Source organism: Kryptolebias marmoratus, linkage group LG5 (assembly GCF_001649575.2).
Source record: "Kryptolebias marmoratus isolate JLee-2015 linkage group LG5, ASM164957v2, whole genome shotgun sequence".
Taxonomy (NCBI): Eukaryota; Metazoa; Chordata; class Actinopteri; order Cyprinodontiformes; family Rivulidae; genus Kryptolebias; species Kryptolebias marmoratus.
Genome location: NC_051434.1, coordinates 12,298,343 through 12,322,724, shown reverse-complemented (window position 1 = coordinate 12,322,724; position 24,382 = coordinate 12,298,343). Strand labels below are relative to the sequence as shown.

At 43.4% G+C, this 24,382-nt stretch overlaps 1 protein-coding gene across 2 annotated transcripts in view; it reads right to left on the bottom strand.

Annotated features, from left to right (window-relative positions):
• cpne4b (copine IVb) overlaps positions 1-21,616 on the bottom strand; it is a 39,900-nt gene extending 18,284 nt beyond the window's left edge. Inside the window, exons 1-16 of one of the 2 annotated variants that reach the window (XM_017425236.3) lie at positions 21,280-21,616; positions 15,203-15,393; positions 11,532-11,711; positions 9,273-9,344; positions 9,034-9,108; positions 8,415-8,498; positions 8,234-8,323; positions 5,410-5,511; positions 5,196-5,282; positions 2,677-2,736; positions 2,436-2,569; positions 2,173-2,227; positions 1,919-1,970; positions 1,154-1,287; positions 540-776; positions 55-377 (exon numbers count right to left, since the gene is read on the bottom strand). In XM_017425236.3, coding sequence (XP_017280725.1) covers positions 372-377; positions 540-776; positions 1,154-1,287; positions 1,919-1,970; positions 2,173-2,227; positions 2,436-2,569; positions 2,677-2,736; positions 5,196-5,282; positions 5,410-5,511; positions 8,234-8,323; positions 8,415-8,498; positions 9,034-9,108; positions 9,273-9,344; positions 11,532-11,711; positions 15,203-15,373 — 1,539 coding nt within the window. In that variant the 5' untranslated portion in view covers positions 15,374-15,393; positions 21,280-21,616 and the 3' untranslated portion in view covers positions 55-371. Of the gene's footprint in view, positions 1-54; positions 378-539; positions 777-1,153; positions 1,288-1,918; positions 1,971-2,172; positions 2,228-2,435; positions 2,570-2,676; positions 2,737-5,195; positions 5,283-5,409; positions 5,512-8,233; positions 8,324-8,414; positions 8,499-9,033; positions 9,109-9,272; positions 9,345-11,531; positions 11,712-15,202; positions 15,394-21,279 lie in introns of those variants that run through there. The other variant, XM_017425227.3, reaches the window with a different exon arrangement.
• Between the last annotated feature and the right edge of the window lie 2,766 nt (positions 21,617-24,382).

Here is a 24,382-nt window from a genome sequence, read left to right as displayed (position 1 = left end):
TTATAGATTCTTTGCCACGTCACAGAGCTACGGATACTTACCTCGGACACTTGGATACTCACCTGGACAGGATTACTGGCTTGTCGACTCCTGGATCACCTGAACACCTCCTTCATCTCCTCCTCGCCGCTGGACACCTCCTGGACCTGTAAGACCAAAAGAACAATTATTAAGCCATCTTGCAGTGCTCAGCTGATAGTAGGATTGGTACCCGAGACTCACCCTGTTCCTCTTGTTTTCCAGACCTTCTCCACGAAGAACGCACTATAGATAATATTCACCTGTAAATAAATACACCTACCTTCAGCTGTTGTCTCTGTGTCTGGTTTTGGTCTCGCTCGCTGGACAAATTTCCCCTCGTTCTTGTCAGCTCACACCTAACACCAAAAGAGATATTTTCACTGTGGAGTTTCTAACTGTTGTGAAAAGGAAACGGCGGCATGTGATGCTCGGGAAATGAGGCCAACTGGGCATCGACTGTATTTACACCAGCTGTGGAGAAACGGTAACAGACAACGCTCCCGCCCGCCACCACCTACGTGTTTGAAGTCCTTGAAAGGGACAAACTGGACGATGTCCCGGAGGACCGGCTCGCCCTTGGGCGAGCGCAGGATCCCGTCGTCGCCGTCGAGGATCTGCATGTCGGTGAAGTCCGCGTTGCCCACGCCAACGATGATGACGGACATGGGCAGGTGAGAGGCGTGCACAATGGCCTCCCGCGTGTCCGCCATGTCGGTGATGACGCCGTCCGTCAGGATCAGCAGGATGAAGTACTCCTGGTGGGGCAGAAAGGGGGGGGAGGAGTTATGGGTTGGAGGAAATAAGTGCGGACAAAGAAGTTCAATAAAAACTGATCATTTAAATGTTGGCTCCTTGTCAGGAGCTAATTTAAACACAACTCAATGTAATCCACTGGAGAGCCTGAGGAGAAGCTGAGGGCATTAAGGCAGGAAGGAATTCATGCTCTAAATTTATAACCTGAATTAAATTAATACCAATCAATTCCCCTCTAATCTGTCCATGCTTGTCTTTTACTTGCCATTTGTATTTTCTTCTTCTCCCAGCCTGCCAGTGCAAAAAGTGCAAACAGTCACAACAACAGGAACAAAACAGTTTTTTAAATGGAGCTTATCTTTCTCATTCTCTCTCTCACCATGGCCTCTTTGGTGTGCATCTCCTCGGAGGCAGAGGAGGCCACTTTCTGGATAATTGGGGCGATGTTGGTGGGCCCGTACAGCTGGATTTTAGGAAGGCAATTCTGGTAGGCCTCCACCACGCCTTGGATCCCTGCAACACACACACACACAAAAAAGGTTCTCGCTGCTTCTTTCATGTGTTTTCCACTTCAAATCCTTTTCCTATATATTGCGCTGCTGCGCCGACCTTGCCGAGTCAAAGTTCTCGTACTCGCAATAGTATTTGCCACAATAAATCAGACGCGCCACGTGTGATTGTGCTCCAAGGTGAGTGAGCATTTTTCAAAAAGCTTTCCCTTATGGTGCACACAAACACGTGAGGACACACACATACAGACACACAGCGTCGTGGCAGCGGCTGCAGCTATGTGGGGAAGAGGAGCACAGAAGCCCATTTCACACATAAGATTAGTGTTGTTTTTCTCTGTGTCGAAGAGCCTGAAATACATCCTACAGCATTGTGACAAATCTCCCAGCTGCATTTAGGAGCGTGTGTCCAAGTGTGCATGCGTGCCTATATTTCTTTGTGCAAGGGGGAAGAAACCAAGCTACAGAGGGAGAAGTATGTGGGTGACAACGAGGAAGAGATGAGAGGCATGCAGAGGCTACATTACAGGGCTGTTTTTGTTTTTTTTTTATGGTTCTGTGATGTGTGAATATGCATGCAAAAAGCCTCTTTCAGCAAAATCAAGTGCGTTTGTGTTTGAGGTGCGGAAGCTCACCAGCGCATTCGGGATTTTCCTCATCAAAGTTCACGGCGAAGTCGTGTGAAACCTTCAAGCGGGGGGAAGAGAACGGGGAGGCCTTCTTTAAAAAGCTTTCTTTAAAAACCCGACGCTCAGCACAACATGTCAGGTCCAATTTACAGGCTGAAGCATGGATTCTGCTTTCACAGTGATCAAAAAACTAAATCTTTAATCTGAACCACCCAGAACCCCCATCCACGCTTTACTCTCTACCCACTCAGATGTCCTACCTTGAAGTCAGGTGGAATAAGAGCTCCGAAACCAAACGCGGGGAACATTTTATCACTGGAGAAGAGAAAAGAGACATGACTCACCGAGAAAGACAACACAGAGGGAAGGACAAATAATGGACAAAAAGCTCTAGCTTTTAGAACTTTGTGCATTGAGAAAAGGATTCTCAAGGAGAAAACATCCAGTGTGTGTGTGTGTTGGGGAGAGTTTTGACGTGTGTGTCAGCATGAGGTGAACGACGATTGATGTGAGTGGACTCCACCTGTCATAGTCTTGGCAGATCTCGCCCACAGCCACCAGCGCTTTCAGGTACTCGTTGGGCTGGTAGGGATGGATGTAGTGGAGGGAGCAGCTGTTTCTCGGGTCCCCGTTGGACGCCGTGAAGTCTATCGCCACCTGGGACAGAAACCCACGATGACAGTCACACAGCATGAGCAGGGGAGGACAAACAGGCAAGGGTACGCAAATATTGATAAGTTGGTTCTAGTTCTGAGAGAAAGTACCGTGAACTGAATCTGGCAGCCCCCCATGATGTAGTCCAGGAAGGAGTACATTTTGATGATCTGTCAGGAGAGATCGCTCTAATTAACGCTTTGTGTCATGAATTGTTCACTGGGTTAGAAAACGACAGGAAGTAGTTTTCACCGTCTCAGAAGGAGAAGTGCTGACTTCTCACGTGAACTGCAACGGTAAAGCAGGACCAGTGCGATGAGCACACACGGAAGTAAAGACTGACTAGCTTAAAGGGATAGTCTGCTGATTTCTGAAGTGATGTTCTGTCACACAGTTCGATTCTGCAGCCTCTCAGCACCATCGAACAAACAACGTCATGCAAAAGTGTAGCGGTCTAATATTAGCTAATGTGGTGTTCTTTCACAGCAGTCTGTCGCTTTTGAGAAAGGGTTATGTACGTTTGAAAAACATTAAACACAGACCATCGATTGGCTTAGACATTAGCCTAGCCAAGACAAAGACTTTTGTCCTTGTCGTGGCTGATAGATACTAACCGTTGATAACTAATAGACAGAACATCACTTCAAAAATCACCAGACTGTTCCTTTAAAATGATGTTTTCATGATGTTTGTGTCTCGAGGAAAGCCTATGAACAGTGAATATCTTACCTGTTGCAGATAGCTCTTTAAACAGCCTCAGTTTGTTGTTTTAAAGGTAAAAAGAATATCCAAAAATAAAAAGTTGCATTTTAATAATTCATTCAGCTCAGGTGGATACGTGGTCCAGAGTGAAGAAGTGCAATTAAGTCCTTATGTGGCTGTTTTTATTTTACTCGTGTGGGCGAGTTGCACTACAGATTGTATGACATAAATGATGCCATCAGTTATATGCAAGTCTCCATTTACCATTCATTTGTTGTGACCACATCTATTAAATTTTTAATGTGAATGGACAGAATACTTCAGTTTGTAGATGCCAAATTATTGCAGATGTCTGGAGCACACTCAGAAAACAACTGGGTACTGGAATATCTACACCTTAGTGGTGCAGGCATGTATCTGTACACATGTCTACAACTGAATATAATTGGGCCCTGAGGGTTAGAGCTGGTATAACTGGGTTGTGCACTTCAGTTTTGTGTTTTTGTTGTTTTTTTTCCCCCATCTGTAACTGACCGACACCTGCTCCAAAGGTGTGCATCCTTTCTTACCAACTGACAAGGCAGGACACAATATTGTCAGAGATCATTTCCAAATTTCATCACAAACTTGCATCAGTCAAGGTAACAGTTACCTGTTTCAGCGCTAAGGTAAGGTTTACAAAAAGAAAAAGAAAAAAAAAAATCATGTTTAAACTCAGGGGCCTTGGTGGAGCGCTCCAGGGAAACATTTGGAGATCTCCACTCTGCAGACATACCCCGAGGCCTCACTGTCTAAGTAGTCCACGCTAAACCTGAGGCAAGATGGTTGGAATCACAAGCATGAAACACAGGGAGGGCAGTCGAGTGATTCTAAAGTCAGAGTTGAGATTTATACGGCTATAAAAGCATTACATGTAGTTAGTTCCATTCTTTAAAGACTGTTATGATTTTAGTTAAGATTCTGGGTTCCTTTACTGGTTAAACATAAGACTATCCCTGCAAAAAAACTCCATTGTTTCCACAGATAACATAACAAGACAAAATAATAGATATTACTGTTTATTTAAGGCTGTTATTTCAAGGCATGCAGTGACACGTGAAAGGACTAAAATGTCTAATGCACAGCCTTGTAAATGACTGCTTGTCACAGAGAGGCAGAATCCTATTTCAGCACAAACACAGCCAAAATCAAAAGATCAGCCTGATTTCATTTGGATCCCTTCAAGTGAACCGAGGAGGCTGTTTCCCCAAGAAACACGAGCAAGATGGCAAATCCCCTTGTTTCAAATTGCAAACCCGGGACACAGATGCTTTAAAATGCACATCGTGGCCCGGAAATTATTTTTGGTCCATGTGGCAGAAAGGGCACAACTCGTTCCGGAGCAGAAACAACACAAGCAGTTCAAAATAACTGTGTCCAGAAATGTGGTGATACGTGAAGTTATTGCTGACACGATTAACACCTGCAGCCGAAAGGATAAGATGGATCATAATGATTTCATCTGCATGTCTGTTAGCAAAATATCTCGTAAGCCACTGAACAGACTTTGATCAAAACTTTCAGGAAATTATATTTGGATGTGCATCTGCAACTGGTTAACATTTGGAGCCAACCTTAATTCAAGATGGCTGCCACAGCCAACTGACCTTAGCCAGCATGAAAATGGCTCAAACTCAGTCAGTTTTACAGATACTGAGCTAAAATTTGATGTGCTCGTAGCTGAGAGTCAGTCACAACACAAACTATGAAAATGACCTCACAAGTCCTTCAAGCAATGTTAGGCCTTTTTATTGAATAATCAACTGATGAAATTTTTAATAGTTCATCAAAGGTTGCCTGAAAGAGCAATCATTATTGGTTGGTATGTTTTGAAGAGGATGCAAAGGGCAATAATGCACTAAAATCTTCTAATATCGTGCAACATCACCTTGCAGTGGTTGAGGATAACCGTGCCAGAGTTTCTGTAATTCTTCTTCTTCATCTGATACTTAGGGTTGATGCATTCCCATTGGATCTGGACAAACAAATGGAAGACGTGTGTTAAATGTTAAAACTGAGGAAGTGCAGAATGAACTGTGGGCCTGATAATACGAGCAGCACATGTGATTCCAGGCCTGGATATTAAGTGAGCACCTTCCTACCTGCTTGCCCTCCTGCTCTGCCCTCATCATCTCTTTAAATGTGGTCTGAAACTCTCCAATAAAGTCGTGTTTGCCGTTGGAGTCCCAGTCCCAGACTGTGCACTGGGGCAGAAAACAGACACATACACAAAATGCACACATCCACTCGATTAGAGTACAGCAGCAACGCAGCCACACACACACACACACACACACATGCAGAGAAATGCCATGCTGAATGATTGATGGGGTGCTGTTAGTGGGGGGCCATGGAGCAGTGAAATATTAATCTAAGGATGCTGAGAGGCTTAAGAGACAGCTCTATGAGCGTCGGTGTTTAGATGCGATGGCCTGTTTTTCTCAATATAAATGACTACAATTGAGCGAGGGTCAAGGGGCACGGGCTTATCGCCTTATAAAGAAGCAATCTGATCATCTCAAAGCGTGACAAGAAACACCAATCTATGGACTGTCTCACAGAGTTTCTCCTCTCAGTAACATTTTAAAAACTCAAAGTCACCTAAAAACAACTTCAGTTTCAAAGTTTTCTGAGCAATTCATAAACTTTTACATTGTCGTCAGTGTTGGATGTGGAGTTGTTCGGTTTTGACCCTGTTTAGACTAGCCGTTAGCTTGTTAATCCAACAACAGGTAAGATATTATTTATTTACAACTTTTCCTCAGAGCATCACTTTAAAAGATCTGAACTATTAACTAGAGAAATAGCATTTTCTGCTGAGAGCTGAACGACTTTGCTGAAATTTGCTGAAGACACTGAAGTTAGTTGTTAAAGCTAAAAGAACCAGAACACTAGATTAAAAACTAAAAGAAACAAACGGTAGCCAAAAGCAAAAATAAGCTAAATTGTAGCTAACTTGGTAAAAAAAAAACTAGCTCAAAGCTAAATCTATCAGAATGGTAGCTAAAAAATTTAAAGTAGCTCAAGGCTAGCTAAAAGCTAAATCTATCAGAAATGTAGCTACAAGCTAAAAGTGGCAAAAGAAGAAATAAACAAAGCAAGTATGCTGCAGTAGATTTCAAAGAGTACCGTGTTTTTGAAGGATTTGAAGCGATCTCAATGCATTTCTATGGGGAAAATATTTATAAATAAAGGTAAATATTTAGAAAGTTTAATAATTATAAAAACCAAGGGTCATAGTGCCCATCTACTGAATGAGCTGAATGAACGTTCTGATATATGAATAGCTAAAATAGCACAAAGTATGCAGATTAGTTAGACTGCTGACTCAGCATCCACACAACTAGAGGAGAAACAGACGCCCAGAAGCCCCCCCGACTCTGCTCTGTGGTGGAATGATGCCTGTGAATCAGTCAGTTTGCTGTAGAAATTCACGGCCTTTTTATTTACAGACAAAAAGGCAACGAGCAATCAGAACCAGTCCAACAGCGCTTGATTAAAAACAAAGACACCAATAATCCTCTTATTTCCTGTCTCCCACTTAAGCTGCCAAGAGCTCGGACTTGAAGTGTGTGTGCCCTTTTTGTCATTGTGTGTGAACCATGAGTTATGGTGGGTTTTTTTACACTAATTTCAGTGTAGGAGGGCAGCCTTGCTCCCACTTCAAGTTGCTGAGAGGCGCGCAAGAGACTAATGAAAAAATGAAGAAGCTCTGCTCCATTCACTGAATACTAACCGTCGGTGAGAGGGAGAAACCAATGAGGGGAGGAGTGAAGAGGGGCGAAGACACGAGTGAGGAGAAGTACAAAGGGAAGAGGCAGCCAGACACTGCAGAGAAGGGTTATACATTTATGCATTGGTCAGTTAAGACCCCGGTGAAAAAGAAAGCTCCGGTCTGAAAAGAAATCTCTGCCGTGCCATTTCTCACTATAGCTGTGATGCTTCAAACAGGTAGCCGTGGAAACTGCAGCCGATGGCGTCCATGTGAGTGCGCGAGCCCTTTCTCCTGCTGTCAGGAGCCATGCGGAGTTAAGAAGCCTTTGAATATTTAATGAACAAGCTCATGTTTATTTATGAGGAGAATAAATGCTCACAGCTGATGCGCAGCCACTGCTTTCACACACACACACACACACACACACACACACACACACACACACAAACACACACACACGTGGGTCTCTGATAAGTGAAGGTTACAGTTTAGGATGACCACGGAGCTCTTTAAATAACACAATGCCAAACTGGACGTGCGTGACCTGAAATCAAGTCATGGGACAAAAAAAAACAAAAACGTCTGTGTGACTCGCTTACATCTTTACTTTCAGTTTTACTCAGTGGCATGCAAAAAGGTTTGCCCAGAATTTCTGTCACTGCAAATCCAAAAGTGACTGAAGATTAGTTTTTCTTTTCTATATTTTTAGTTTCTAGGTAGCAGCAAAACAAAAGCTGAAATACAGCACAGACAGAGGATGAAGCGGGTGCTTTTTAAGACCCTGTTTGAAAGGATGACAGCTCGTAAACACTTTTTTTTAAGCTGCCTAAGCTTCTGTCAGTTTCTGGGATCTCAACCTGGGATGATATTAGTCTGATATTAGTCTGAAACTCTGACATGAAGAAGGGTGATATGCATTCCTTCAAGGAAAAACTTCAATTAAGGTATAAGACATTAATATGAGTGGCCAAATCTGTGCATGTAGTACTTCTCCTAAATATAATACATTTCATGGCTTTTATCTGTGATAAAAAGGAAAAATTCTTGCCAAGAAACTTCAGCGAGCTGTGTGGCCTTGGTCCTCTAAACAAGTTTGGTGTCTCACAGCGAAGGGATTAGTGGCCAAGGTTTTTCCGTGCAGAGTGTTGTTATTTTATTTGTTTGAAGATCGTACCGATATATATCTTCACCGTCGGTAGCTGGAAACCCACCTTTAGCTCCCTGTCATGGTCTCCGCTGCAGAGGGTGTTCAAGGAAACTTTAAAGGACTTCCAGACCGGGCTCAGGTTGTTCATGACTGTCTGCACGGACACACACAAAGAGATCACTGTTCGAACCGCATCCGGAACATTTCGGCCCAAATGTAGTCGTGTGTAAATGTGCCGTGGTCACCTCAGTTCTGTGCACGAGCGACTCTGATCCGTCGTCGTTTATTCTAAAAATCTCCAGAAACGGATCCGACTTGCTGAAGAAATCCTTCGGAGAAAAGGGAAAACACACGTGTGAAGGATTCCCTCAGAAGTGCCTTTGATCACCGTAAATCATTCAAACGGCATCAGAATCATCCACTCACCTCTCCTGCCTTCCTCCCTTTCTTTTTGTTTTGGTTTCTCCCACCCATCCCTCTCCTGTCCTTTCCAATTTATCCACCCCTCCCGTTCTGAACGCCATCATTTCCCTTGGGCCCAACTTGCTTGGATTAGTTATCCGTGGGTGTGCGTGTGGAAGCTAAAAATTAATATAGTAATCAATGTGTGTGTGAGGGGTGGCTGAGATAAAAGAGGGTTATTGTTGTGGGGAGGTGCCCACCTATCTCCGCCTAACCTCTTCCAAGCCAGATTGCCCTCCTGTGTATTCTCCGAGTGGCTTCATCATCAAATCTCACAGCACTCCACCTCCACACACACACACAGCTGACAACATAACACACAAGCTGACATCTCAACCAGTTGTTTTTTTCTCTCAAACCTCACACAGAATTCTAAAAACGTCCAAAGCGACTGCGACAAACCTTGTCGTCTAGCTTGCGAGCGCTGAACGACAGTTCGACGTAATCGTCGTTACCGGATAACTCCTCTGCTGTCACCTACACAGATGGGGTGGGGTTGGGGGGTATGGGGACGGACAGGAAAGGAGGCGTGAGGGGAAAATGTGGTGATGGAAACGAGGAACAGAAGCAGACCGACGGAGCGACATCTTCAAGTTAATTCTCCTCAGAGGGTTGTGGGCGCGTGGGATTTGTGCACGTACCATAATGGAAGACTTCCCGGCCGTGTTGCCCTGTTTGAGCAGCGCTTTGGTCAGCTTCCTCTGTGAGACGATCTGAAACAAACAGTGACACAGACTCCTCAGAGGGTTGGCCTCGGGTTGCTCGAGCTGTCAAGGTGTTGGAACGGCCGACTGCTCGACGTTTAATGTAGGAAGGGCCGGTTGGACACGCGGACAAAAAAAAAAAAACCACACCGACAGATAAAATGAAAGAACCTGGAAGAAAAAGCACTGGTGAATCAGAAATAAAATGTTTAAGGTGGTATTAAATCCAACCCTTTAAAATCAGTTCTAATTTAAAAAGCAGGAGCTGTACATGAGGCATGTAGTTATAAATGTCTGTCAGTTTTTCATGATCATGATGACTTTGTCTGTTTTTTGTTCTGTTTTCTAAAATTAATTACCAGTATATGCACTGCAAAACAAACGTAAGCTTACAAGGATTAATTAGATAACCCAGACAGAAGCCAACCTGCTCCTCACTGTCATGGAACAGCGGAACAGAGAACCAAATCCTCACCGTTGCAGAGCTGCTAAGGGCGTGTCGTGGGAATGTAACTCTCCTGTCTAATACATGTGTTTTCCCCCGTGTAAGAGGTCAAGTATCCGGGGTTTTTTCAGACACTGGGAGACCCTGGGGCAGACCCGGAACACCCTGGGATCCTTCAGGAGGAGCTGAGGGTTTGTCTGGACCTGCTGCTATTTATTAAAATCATAATGCATATGAGGCATATTCACAGTAAACTAAAACAGCGTTGTCTTCTTAGTTAAACCCTGAATAAATCTTGGCATCCTGTTTTCCCATCTCGCTGCACCTCTCTGGCCTTGATAATCCTCCTCCTCCTCCGTGGCTGTTACCTCCAGTCTACCAACCACAGTAAATCCAGCAGCTTTATGTCGCTGATAGCATCGCTGACCACAGGAAGCAAAAGCAAATACATCCCGCTCCCCCCTGCATGACAGACTGGATCAAAACTGATGCGGGACGCTGCCCTCGCTATTTTCAAAGTATCAGGTGGCGAGTCCTTGAAGTCAGCCATCTCAACGCCTTAATGAAAGCAACAACAATTTTCCTTTCAGAAGCGCTCAGACGATGAGTAATTGGAGAAAATAGAAAGAAAAAAAAAATCTTTAGATATTGATCGCCGCTATCACAAGCGCTCGGCCCATTTAGCGAGCGAGGCTACGCAGATTAGCATATGCACATATAAATGCACCGAGAACAGTTTGAAGCGGCCCCAAGGCTCTCTTTTAAACAGAAACCCAAGGACGCTGAAGTTTAAATGGAAACCTAAAGTGGAAAGATCCTCGCCCAAATTTGCCTTCTGACGTTTATTAAACCACAGAAAATGGATACAGTACAAACACCCAATAGATTAACTGAGTGCACTTTTTGTGTTTACATGCAATCCCTTTTCACTCAGGCATTTTCGATACAGATATGTTGTAGGCTAGTGATTGATAAGTGGTGGCCACCGGGCCACATCTGGCTCATGGGCTCATCACATCCGGCCACAAAGTATTAAATTATTCAGAAATTATACACTATCAGATACAGAAATCAGTTGTGGCCATAGGCTCATATACTGATAGTGAAGTGCTCCGCCTTCTCTCGTGAGGTGTTACAACCAGCAGGAACCAGTTTACAGGAGCTGCCATGTTGTAGTCTGTGCACGAGAGACATGGAGCTTGAGGTCCCGCCTACTCTTCTGCACACAATCACGGTGTTACATGACCTTTCTTTTGAGCAGGAAATAACTAATTACAGCCTAAAGTGTTAGAAAAATGATTACTAGGATATACAGCAGCAAGATTACATAATAATATGTCAGTTTTTAATTGTAGAAATAAATTTTTACTTTGATGTTTATGGATAGTTCAGATGTAGTTTAGGCATTTTTTTCAACCCAGAAATGCTGAATGAACCTGTCTAACTTTGAATTCTCTGTTAGTTAGTATTTCAACATGCCCCAGTTGTGTTGTGGGGTGAGTACCTTAACACACCGATCTACATCCAGCCTGTTTTATTGAGTGGAGACAGACAAGAGAGAGCTTGACCAAATGTTATTCATCATGTATAAAATGACGGGATGGTAGTAAGAGCCCAGCTGACTGGTAAAGCCTGGTGAATTTTTTTGTTTTTTTGGTTCCTCACTTTTTCGATCTGCGTTTGAACTGGTCACAGCCACTCTCGTTTACCAAAGTTGCCGCTTCATATACGGTGATTCACCTGTCACCCACCTGTCCTAAGGTACACTCCATCGCTCCCAGGAAGTCGGCATCGCGCAGGCCGTTGTTGCCCGAGCTGATGTCGTGCAGCTCAAACCGGAGCCTCTGGACCTCCTCGAAGTAGTAATCCACTAGGAAGATCTTGGAGAAGACCGGACCGCTGCTGCTGCGGATCACCTCGGTACGGTCCACCTGCAGAGGCGCGCGTGGAAGCATAAAGAGAAGCCCCTAATGCACACTAACACATTCAGGTTTGCTGTTGGAAAGAAAAAATCGCTGGCTGATTAAGTGTATACAAGGTTGGTTCCTGTTTTTAGCGACTTATCTTAGAAAAAGAAATTTTTAAATATGCACCAATAATGGGGGAAATTACTCTTTGATCCACTGCTCATTTTGTAAGTTAATCCACTTAAAAATAAATTAACAGTACCTCATTTTTATAGTAGTTTCATTTCAATGGGGAGACTAAAACTCCACTTTAGCTGCTCCTTTGTTACCTTGGGTCCCTGTCATGCTGAAGGACCAAGCTACAACCCATCATCAGTCAGTCTCGCTTTAAATTGTGTTGTTGTTTTTTTAAAGTTTGCTCCAAACTGAGCAGAAATATGAAAATCTCTTTCATCATCCAACACACCGCCACCGGGCATCGATTGTGAACCCCAGAAGGCTTTTCAGGACTGCAGCAATTACCACAAATAGCCATTACCACATTGTTTACACTTATCAACCGGAGTACTGCGAACATCGATTTGCCGTGATGCCTCAAAATCGCACGCGCTGTTTGACTGCACAGAAATCCGACTGTAGCCATAACATTGATCTCAGATTTTCCTCCCGCTCGCTGCCTGACACGGAAAAGGATCAGAACACCAAATTAACGCCTGTCAGCGCTGACAGCAACAACATTTCTCGACGCCGGTAGAAATGAATGAGAGCTTTTTTGTCGTATTGTTGTTAACACTTGGGTTTATGCAGGAAAGAAAAGTCGGCCGCTCGCGCACCCAACCTGCACCAGATGTTGTCCTTTTTTTTTTGACACCAAGAGACACATAAACACAAACACACACCCACACTCGAACAGCTGCTTCAACACAACAATTATCCAGTTAGAAGACGAAAAATGATAAGCAGGGTTTGTCTCGTCTCACACTTTTCGGATGGGCTCACTGTAGCACATACGCACAAATTCTTTTTTTTCTTGTTTTTTTTCTCTCACAAACACACACACACACACACACACATGCAGGATGATTTGCTGCAGAAAGTAGCTTTTTGTGGAGTCTCCCAAGACAGAGCTGCCTATTGCTGCACTACTTTCTGAGCACTTGATCTTGTGTCCCAGTGGAAAAAGAACCAGTTTTGTGTGTGTGTGTGTGTGTGTGTGTGTGTGTGTGTGTGTGTGTGTGTGTGTATGTGAGGCAGTCTGAGGTTTCAGATTTCTGACATTTTTTTGTCCATGAATGGCATGCATCCACATATGTATTTACAAATCCATTTGTCAGGTCAGTGTGTGTATTTATGTTTGGTCATACCTTGAAAATAGCATACATACAATAACAAACATATCATGTTGCACTTGGAATATCTGTTTGGGACAATGCTCAGCAACTACCACGCCAAATTTGAGCTCAATCCCTGCAATATTGGCTGAGTTACAAACGTTTTTGTATTTTCTAAGGTCAGCTGGCTGTGGCAGCCAATTTAAATTGGTCTGAGTCCAAAAGTTAATCAGATGTAGAGAAACATCCTTTGATTACTGTCTGAAATTTTTATGAATAGTGGTTCAGTAGTTCATGAGATATTTTGCTAACAGACAGACAGAGCAGATTGAAATAGTTAATGGCAGAGTTCTGAACACAGATCTCCTGTGATCAGTAAGTGCTTAGAGTACAGGTCGTGAATCAGTCTCAGCTTTGACCGCCCCAAATATTAGCTCAATCTCTGCAAAACTGACAGAGTTATAGCCATTTTTGTGTTGGCTAAGACTGATTTACTGTGGCAGCCATCTTGAATTGTGTTGACTCCAAAAGGTATTCGGTTGTAGATATCAACCCAGTGATTACTTTCTGAAAGTTTCAGTTTTCTGCGGGCTATAATAAACACGCCTGTCTTAATCAGGAGGAAACTTCCGTAGAGATCAACCTGTTCCTGAAATCATCAGAGTCCATCTTTCCCCTCGTGCTGTGCTTTCGTAATTCTCCGACAGTCCGTGTCTGGTCCATTAGAAGGCGCTGAAAGAGCGTCCGTGCCCTGCTAATAATTGGAATTTAAATGGAACACTTAAATGCAAAACAATCTACCCAAAATGTTTTCTCCATCTATCTGAGACCTGTTTAGTTTACGAGTCCAATAAAACTGACAAAGCCGTCAGTGAATTCAGGAAAAGGAAAAAAAAAAAAAAAACGTAGGTTGGAGCTCTGATTGTTTTCATTACCAAACCAAAGCACACTTTGCATCTCAATATAACAGCCATCTGCAAAAGTTTGGATTTTTATTGAGCTGCATACCAATTAGTATCCATAATTCATGGGCCCAAACATGAGATAACACAACACAATCACAGCCTGGTGTGAAAGCTCAAGTGCTTGATTACGTGTTCTCACTTAGTTAAACATGAATTCTGTGCTATGCTCGAATCAGTCTGAGTCAGGTCTGCAGGGATGTTTGTTTGCGCTGAAACAAATCCTGAAAAGATGAAAACAATATGCTTTTAATGTTTTAATGTACAAGTCTAGTTAGTGCCCAGAGCACGCGGTGGGGATTAGTCTCGGGTACTACCACACCAAATTGTAGCTCGAGATCTGTAAAACCGACTGAGGTATAACCATTTCTGTGTTTGCTTATTTTGACCAGGTGGAGGAGACATCTTGAATCGAGTCGACTCCAAAAGTTAATCAGTTGTAGATGTAAAGTTATTGCTTACTTTCTGAGAGTTTTATTAGAATCTGTTCAGAGTTTCATGAGATATTTTGCTAACAGACAGACAGGGTTGACACCAACATATAGTGCCAAAATTTTAAACAAAGATCTCAAGCGATCTGTTAGTGCTCAGCGTATGGGTTGGGGATGACTCTTAGCTACTACCACACCAAACCGCACTGCAATATATGCCTGACTGACTGATTTACAGCCATTTTTTTCTGTTTCACAAGGTTGATTAGCTATGGCAGCCATCTTGAATTGGGTGGACTTAAAAATGTAATCAGTTATAGCATAAAAATCAATGCTTACTTTCTGAGAGTTTTGATAAAATCCATCCACTTGTTCATGAGATATTTTGCTAACAGACAAACAGACACACACACACACAGGCATTAACATGGTCTCCTACCTTTCATGGCAGCGAGTGACAAATATGCACAGATCACTGGGTGAGCAATGGTGTTTAAAAATTCACAACACAAAGGAGGGGGAAAAAAAATGGACCAAACTGTACATAAAAGGTCACATCAGTTCACAGCAGAACAACGTCAACACACATCATGACGACAACCCAGATAGCGCCTTTAGCGCGCCCCGGTAAATACTCCGAATGCCTCGCAATCGGTGAATAAGTGTCATGAGAAAAAAACATTCTCCGCGCGACAAACGCGTTGACGCACGAAGCCCTAACAGCCTGTCACACCTTCTATTATCTGAATATGAAACAGCTCCCCCACCCCACTCTCCCCAAATTACCGTACCTCGAACCACTGGCCGTGCGACTGCATCTTCAGCACCACGCATGGGTCGGGTTTGGAGAGGGCGTCGCGGTCCGAGATCCCCCGGCAAGCCACTCGCAGCTCCACTTTGGTCAGGCATGGGGAGCTGATGAAGCCCAGCGTGGCCTCCGCAGACTCATAAATGTTGCTCATGCTGCTCGCACAATCACACTCTGAAAGGAAGGAGAGAAAAGCCAAGGCTCGTTTAGACCACATCACTACACAACGACAGATAGATAGATAGATAGATAGATAGATAGATAGATAGATAGATAGATAGATAGATAGATAGATAGATAGATAGATAGATAGATAGATAGATAGATAGATAGATGGATGGATGTTTGTCTTGAAAGAAGCAGATGCAGCAGATCTGACTAAGCAAACAGCACTCAGGACAAGGTCAGGACCGTGAAGTTCCTGAATTTCAGACAGGCTGCTCAAAATACACACAAAGTCCACGTGTCGCCGTACGGTATAGAAAACAAACGCACCCGCACACACACGTTGTTAAGGCACTGTACTCGAAGGCACCGGCGTGCAGGACTGCAAAGAGTGCATGCACACACACACACACAAGCTTTGCTGAGGCTCCAGGAACACGTCCAGGCCTCTCCTCTGGTTTCCGCCAACTGTATAGTGTTCGCAGGCCCTAAATAGAAACGTTCTCCGGCGTCTAATCGCTGCGACGCGCGCGTTTGTTCTGCGATCGTGTACAATGAATTGGTTCATCGCGTTGTCCCTGTAAAAACACGAGGAGGATGCACTTATTTGTGAGAAGGCATATCAGCTGCTTTTCATTAATGCCATTATAATTAAGTGCCGTCACCAGCCCCATCATAGGGGAAAAAGAAAAAAAAGTCAATTCCACCAGAAGACACATCATAACCAGATTAACATTGATCAAGGAAAACTGTTGGTAATGAGCATCTAGCAGCTGGAACATGGGCAGTCAATATCTAGGCATGGATAACAGATCAGCAGCCACCTACGCAGGTGTTCTCATTTATTCTGCCTAAAAGGACCCCTCCTCAGGAGGGGGGGCGGGCAGCTAATAATACGATGCACCCATGTGAGCGTTTATGCCTGAATAAGAAGGACTCTGACTCTCAAGGGCAAATCCGAGGCCCGTCTACAACCCGAGAGGAACGTGCGCGCGGCCCTTTAAAGGCGCCGTTTGCGACGAGGGCGGGCGATTGCTCCGGTTGTCAGCGGCCCCCTCCAAGGCCTCGCCTCTTATAGTGACGGGAAAGTGGTTCCTTTCGCGTTTTCAATGAGAGCGTTGAGCCTGCTGCAGATATGCAAGACAAAACTGGTGCCCCAGTTAGATAGATGCGGGGCAATCTATTTTACTGTAGGGTTTGACGTCTTCTAGGCTTGACTGATGCATTTATTATACCTAAAGCCAACAACACGTGCAAATAAAAGGGAAATAAAGAAGTGTAGCGATGGTGTATTCTTATCTGTCACAAAGTTTTGTATTTGCATGTATGCATGTATAAATGAAAAGTCAATTTCCAGCGTTGCAAATGAAAAACATACTGGTTGAGACCATTTCGCTGACTAATGTGAGAACATTGCAGCTAACGGCCATCCTTAGGAACAAAGCAGTAAAATTATTAATTAAAAAACACATTAAAAGCACAGATAAATGAAGTTGTCGAGCTCTTGTTGAGTCGAATGTGAGGAAAAGTAAAAGTGGGTCTTTAGGAGCAACCTAAAGTTGTCGAAGATCTGAGCAGATCACATTTAAAAAAGCTAAATGATTCCATAAATAGGAGCAGCCACCGCAAAAGCACAATCACCTCCTAGTTTTAAATTTAGATCCTGGAACATCTGGTTGTCTGACCTGAGCGATGAAGAGTGGTGTCGTAAAAAAGATCCCGCAGATGAGATGGAGCCAGAGAAAAAAAAAAAAAAAAGAGCTTTAAAAATGAAGAAAACCTTCAAATCCTGAAACAATCAGGAAGCCAAGAAGGCATTGTTGTGCATTCATTCATGCTTGTTGTTAAATCATTTTAATAGGTGATATTCATTTTTAAAGTTCTTTTTTTTAGTATAGTTTAGGGGTTTTATTAGCGCTTTGGTAAACTTGGTAAAAGACTATTATTTTTGGAAGAAAAAAGTGACCCTTTTCCAACTTTCATGTGCTGTCATGTTAGTTTGTTGATACGCATACTATGGCTGAAGGGTTTGATAAGGGTGAAGCACATTAATGGGGGGGTGGATAATCCACTCTTCTTTAACTTGTGCGTATGCCGCATCTTCTATCGAATGTGCAGTAAAAACTCCATTAGCTAGTAAACCATGGTGCAAATCCCACTGATGTATCGTCAGATCGTTCTCTAATCAGCCACCTACTGTGTTTCTAAAATGTTCCAAACGAATAGCAACTGGATCATCTAAACACTAATACTTTTTTTTTTTTTACGAGAAACCTGGTTTTCACCAACACATCTGGCACTTGGTTTACCTCCGGCCGCACTCAGTTTGCGAGCCTCTTCAATTACCCGCTGTGTTCCTCAGGGCTCAGTCCTGGGGGCCCTACTTTTTTTTTTTTTTTAATATACATATATTTTATCTACCGTATTTTCCACACTGTAGGGCGCACTAGATTATAAGACGCACTGTCAGTGAAAGGTCCATTTTTGAACTTTTGTAATATATAAAGGACGTTGGCGTACACCTCCCAATTTTTGTAACTTCGCGCGGACCTCCCACGCCGCGCTCCATTCAAAATGGACGATTTCGGTGCTCTAGCGGAGCGGGTTCGCCTGTATCAGCATTTATATGATCGCTCTATGAGAGATCACAAAGATAATCAAATGGGTCAAAACTCGTAAGCGTCAAGTACAAACGGCTACACCGCTCGTTCAGGCCAGTGTGTGGAGCCCTGCGCGACTTTAACTGAGCCTTAATGCTGCAGCGGTGCAGCTTTGTAGTTTAACTAAAGTACTAAAACATCACGACTTCTTACATATATAAGGCGCTCCGGATTATAAGGCGCACTGTTGCTTTTTGAGAAAACTGAAGGCTTTTAAGTGCGCCTTATAGTCCGGAAAATATGGTACTTTCTAATTTCTCATTCTGGTCTGATTGTTTAGGAGAGTTTAATAATTGGTTTGCCCAAAATTTCCTCAAACTTAACAGAGATAAGATTTTTTTTTTTTCTTGTTGGCTCCACCCTCTCTCGAAGTCCACATCATCGCCATAAACGATTCCACAATCTGTCCCTCCACTCATGGTAAGAGTCTATGAGTCTATGAGTCATTCTCGATAGCATGCTTTCTTAAAAAGACATTTTAATAGACTCATTCATTCAGCTTACTTTCATCTACGCACTGCTAACATCGATCTGGTAGCAGGGATTCTCATCCACGCCCTTGTTATTTCTCATACTGATTACTGTATTTCCCTTCTTTCTGGTCTGTCGCGCAAATATACCCATAAACGTCAGCTGGTCCACAACTCTGCTGCTCGTCGTACTGTCACCAGAACCCAAGCTACTGAACACATCACACCAACCCTCAAACAACTCCACTGGCTCCCTGTCCAGAATCACATGAATTTAACATTCTTCTCCTCCGTCGCTTTCAAAGCTGTCTTTCTGAAATGCTCCGTCCCAAGCTCCACAATCGTCTCCCTTTTTCACAGCTCTGTTTCACCCGCCAGGTTATCTACAGTGGGCCTGAGCGCCTTCATCCTCCAACGACTGATCATCTCCTTTAAAAGAGCTGGAAGTTTGTTTAAAGTTAAAAAAATAAAAAATAAAAAAAGGAAATCGATACCAGCTTCATTTTTTTTAATTTTAGAGATGAAGCTACAGATTAGGGACTGGGTCACAATTAGCAAACGGGCAACTGTCATCCCCACAAATTAACAAGCAACGTTAATTATGCTAATGCCTCGCAAAATCTACGGGTGTAAAAATGACAAAGTGTTAATGGTTGGACCGTAGAGGTGTTGATAGGCCCTTTTTTTGTTGTTGTTGATGTTTTCTTTTTTTACATTTGGACAGAGCTGTATCCCGGCAAATCATTTACTCGTGGGGAAGATACAGCCAAGGCATCCGTCCGCGAGCAAAGCAAGAGCAGCTCCGAACGCAGCCCTAAAGCAGAAAAACTCGACATCTAACGGGGCGGTGCAGCCATGGGAGCTGGTAACTCAGAGGTTACGATAGCCTAGAGCTAGACACTTAAACTAAGATGTCAGGTTATTGCTATCATGGTGGAAAAGCTGCATTCCATGCATAATTAATCCCCCAAATTTATGGGTCCAGCCTCAGAACCGATAAAGTACGGGTCTGGACTCTAATGTAGCCCGGGGTCCAGAAAGCTGCAGGACGAACACCGGTCCCATGTTCTAGAGTGATACCGACTGAATTTTAATGCTGCGGTCTAGTAGTATCATCCTCAGGGAGGGAAGCTGTTGGAACTGGGTCTGACTCTGACCTGAATGTCTTTCTCTCTCCCTCCATCTTCCATAATTCATGTCCTGAGTGATTATTTTTAGCTATAGGCACGGTGAACAGACTGTATACAGACAAAACCCGAGCGTGGACTAAACCACATGGCAGGTGTATGAAAATACAACCGACCGATGTGGGAGTGGTGAGAAGCTATAGTTTCCAAGTGTTTCCCTTTGGATGGTAGTGTGTGTGTGTGTGTGTGGGAAGCAGCAGATGCCTGTCCGTTCTGGTTGACAGCACATGACACGGACGGCGAAGGGAGACGTGGAAGAGAGCTCCGCATCCATCTTCTGCGTGCACGGCTCTGCCCCTCGCAGCTCGGTGAAAGCGTCAGCTGTCACACGTGTTACACATTGCCGGAGGTGACAATTAATTTTCGCATCACACTTCATCACAGGATCTGGCGCTGGCGTCAGTGCCTTGCAAAAAAAAAAAAAACCTGACGACGGGTTAATTTTGATATTTATGCAAGCATAACGCGACTCTCCGGTGGCTCCGAGGCGCGAAACGCAACGCTGTTGGATGAAGCACAACAACAAAAGTGACAACTGGGAAATTTCAAAAACAAAAAGCTCGGCCCGTGCGACATTCAAAAAGTCAAACGGACACAAAAGACCTAAAATAATCTGCAAACCTCATTTGATGTTGTTTTAATGTTTGAAAAGTTGACTGTTCCATGTAGTTCTCCCACCTTTTGCATGCTCCTCTTTATAGTTATATATATACAAATAGTACAAGAATTGTTCTAGGCTATTTTTTTTCCCTGTCATTCTCAAATAAAATCCAGAATAGCAGAGGCTGATTGCAGAGCCGGGTCAAGAATCAAACCACTGCCTTCTCTGCACTCTCAGCTGATTTTCTGCACACTGTGACAATCACCGCCACTCGATTGCCTTGACCCCTTGACTCGGTGCGTGCGCCCGCAGATGTGCGAGCGTGACCGTCCACCTTCACATATGCAACAGCGGCTGTGACAGATCTGGCGCCGCCGACCCAGTCACAGGAAAGGTCCATGACACCTGCTGTAATTGGTTGGTCACGTATTGATTATCGTCAGCCAGAGAAGGGGGCAACATTCAGCCACCTTCACCACCGGCAGGTATGGGGCAATTTGTTCAGCTGGCCTGGCCTGGCCTGGCCTGGCCTGGCCTGGACTGGACGCATATAAAAATGCACTTGGAATATGCAGAGTGAACTTGTCTTGGAGCTGCAAACTTTCAGTGGCATTTGAGCCAACATAGGGGAGAGAAGAAAAGCAAACAGAAGTAAAGAGAACTGGGATGGTGGATCCTCCCTCTTCAGTAAACCTTTTTTCTCATGTTAGCAGGAGAACAAAATAGGTCATCTCATAGTCTCTGCAGAGTTCCTTAAAACATGTATTTTGTTCAAACAAGAATAACAGTTTTATTTTGCTTTCTTTGCACAAAATTGCTAATATATCACTCAAACTAGCAACACTTCTTAATGCTTCTTGTTTGTTTCAGGTTGCCTGCATATTTACATTGAATGCTATGTGTTAATGATTTGTAGGATAATCCAGAATTTTGTCTCACAAACTGCTCCAGCTTCCTGCAGAGAAAAACAAACTCACCTGGGCGTCCTGCAGAAAAAGATCCGCGCGGAGCAGGAGAACTTCGCCGCCGTTCACTTGACAATCACGGATCCCTCACTGCCTCCGGACCCATCTCACTCTTGTGGTCCTTTATGTTTCTCCCCCTCCTCCTCCTCTTCCTCCACCACCACCACCGCCGCCACTACCAACCTCCACCTCTCTCTAGAACCCTCCCTTCCCCGCTGCGGAGCTCGACCCGGTAGGCGTCGCTTGGCAGCTGGAAGCGCGGTGGGCAGGATGCGCTCCGACCAGCCCGGCTCCGGACTCGGAGATGTTGCGGGAGGAGGACGGCGCGCACACTTAAACTGGAGTTTGGGAATCCGCTGGCTCCGTCTGGGGGCCGCAGAGAGCGCGCGGCCATCCAGGGACCAAGCCAAGGCGCCGATGACGGCGTTTTCCCGCCATCTAGTGATCGTTGTGGCGAACTGCAGCTTGGCGAGGAGGGGGGAAAAAACACCTAATTTTCTGCTTCTCAGCTTTGATTGGCTGCGACGCGCTCCAGTGGTTTTATAATAAGCAGCCGCCGCACACCTGAGACCACTCGGCCAGGTTCCTCACTTTAACCCAGAGGGTTTATGTATGAAGTCGTTTCCGCTGTTAAAATGAGCAAAAAGGTTTAAAACGAGAGAAATTGCTTTTTCTGCATGCTGAAATTTGCTGAAGAAGCTGAAGCCGAGTTCTTACAGCTGAAAGAAGAGGAAGACTACCAAAAAAGCCCAAAGTAGCAAAATGCTAGCTAACAATTGCAAAACACAAGCTGAAAGCAAAAAACTATATATCAAAACGCTAGCTGCAAGCTAAATGTGGCAAAAGGCTAGCTAAAAATAGAAAAGCACTAGCTAAAATCCAGTAAAGTTACAAACTAAAAGTAGCAAAAGACTAGCTAAAATCAGCAAAAAGGTAACTAAAAGTAAAACAGTAGCTAAGCTAAAAGTAGCAAAACACTGTAAAAGCAGCAAATGGTTAGCTAAAATCTAAAAGAAAAGCAGCGCGTCAGCAGAAAGCTAAAAGTAGCTGAAAGGACAAAACAGAGCTAGTATGATGAAACAGATTATAAAAATAACTAAAAGCACTCTGAGGACAAAAATGAAACAGTCTGTTCTTTTGTTCTCTATCAACTTTAAATGGCGAATAGCCTAAAACAAAATATGGACCGTGCTCAGCAGACTACAGTCTATTCGAAGTGCTCCCAAATCCTCCGTGGAATTATAGCATTATCTCCTTACAGGCTAAGAGGATCAGATTCATTCACAAATCAACCCCGATTTAGGAGGCAGCAAATTTAGGAGGATAATTTCTCTAAAATGGATTTGTGGGCTATAGTTCTTTTGAAAACCCATTTATCCTGATACGTTTCTCAAAAAAAATAAAAGAAAACCCTTAACAATTAGCTATAACCCATATGTTTTATGCATATTACTTTTTTCCCTCTTAGATTTCTCCAACGCACGTTTCATGTGATGCACTTGCCCTCACATCAGGATAAGGAATATTTCTCTCACTGTTGAAAAGAAAAAAAAATACTTTAAGCTTTAAGTTTTTTATTCCATATTTGTCAGTATCAAATGTTTATGTATAGGCCTAAAGGTGTAAAAGAATGCTGACAAGTTTTTTGTTTTAAGACAAATCAACATTTTATTTTAGTAATAACCTACACAGTACCATCTTTTGGACTGTGCATATTAGTTAAAATGATAGTTTTAAACAAATAAAGTCAATACATGCACATATTGTTCAAAACATGACACAATAAGTAACTTATTGTAATAAGTAATCTCCATAATCCATCCATCTAAACAATGAAACGCTTTTAAAAGAAGGGTGGGCTGTAACTTTAATTTGTCACATTCGCTCCACAAGCGGAGTGTGAAAACATCATTTCCTGGCCCCTTTTTTCCCATCTAAAAACATGCTCACACTAAGTGTTTTAGCAAACCTCTTTTTTATAGTTTAATTCAATTAATTTGCTAATTAAATAATGGAAGCTTGTTAAAAAATGCAACGATTGCCCTAAGGCAGCAACATGCCATTATGGAAAAATTGCATATGTTGCCTTGAGGCAACAGTGAATCATTATAATATCACCATAGCAGCATGAACTTGTGTTAGTGTGTGTTTGTATCATCATTTTGTTTTGATCTTTGCAGTTTATTGAAGATAAACTGGATGTTGGTTGCAGTAAAGTACACTTCAGGCTATAATCTGTAGAAACTCTACTATCATTGTAACCTGTCTTCACGTCTTCTAATTTCCTGACATTTTCCTTCATTTGCAGACTTAACTGAGCCTCATTCAAGGAGGAAGAGGTTAGAAATCACAACAGAGACCTGGTTCACTCATCTGTGCTTCACATCCTGGGAAATGACTGGAATGAAGCAGTGATGATCAAACAGTGAACTTTGACACTGGTTTCTTGTTGTGCAAAGTTTGAAGAATTACACTCAGACTCTTCAGGGCATTCATTTTGACGGGTTGCTCCGCAGCGGCACAATGTTACCTACAGGCTACGTATTGTGACCTGACGGCGCCACCGAAGCACGATTATCGGCTGCAGACTGGACCAGTTTGAGGTGTTGGAAGAAATGGATCCTCTCCACCGCACACTGGATATACAGCGCTTTGTAACAGAATCAAAAGGGCTGTAACCTCTGAATGCAGTTAATGCTGTCTCAGTTTTATGCACATTTTAAATCTTATTTGTATATTTTAAGAGTTTTGCACCATCCATCTTAATCGTTTTGTGTTTCACTTAACATCTTGCACTGTCTCAGTCATCTCCTTCTGGGCGACTGTGGCTCAGTGGTTGGAGTAGTTGTCTTATAATTAGAAGACAATACTAGCTTCCTCCTATCTCATGCTGATGTGCTCCTTAGCTAGGCAACTTAACCCCAAGTTGCCTACCGATCTGTGAATGGGTGTATAAATGTGTGAACGCTTGTCAGTGCGAATGGGTGAATGTGGAACTAGTGTAAAGTGCTTTGAGTGGTCAAACATGACTGGAAAAGTGCAATATAAGTTCAGTCCATTTACTATTTTTCTTAATATTATTATTATGATGATGATGATTGTATTGTTGTCTGTT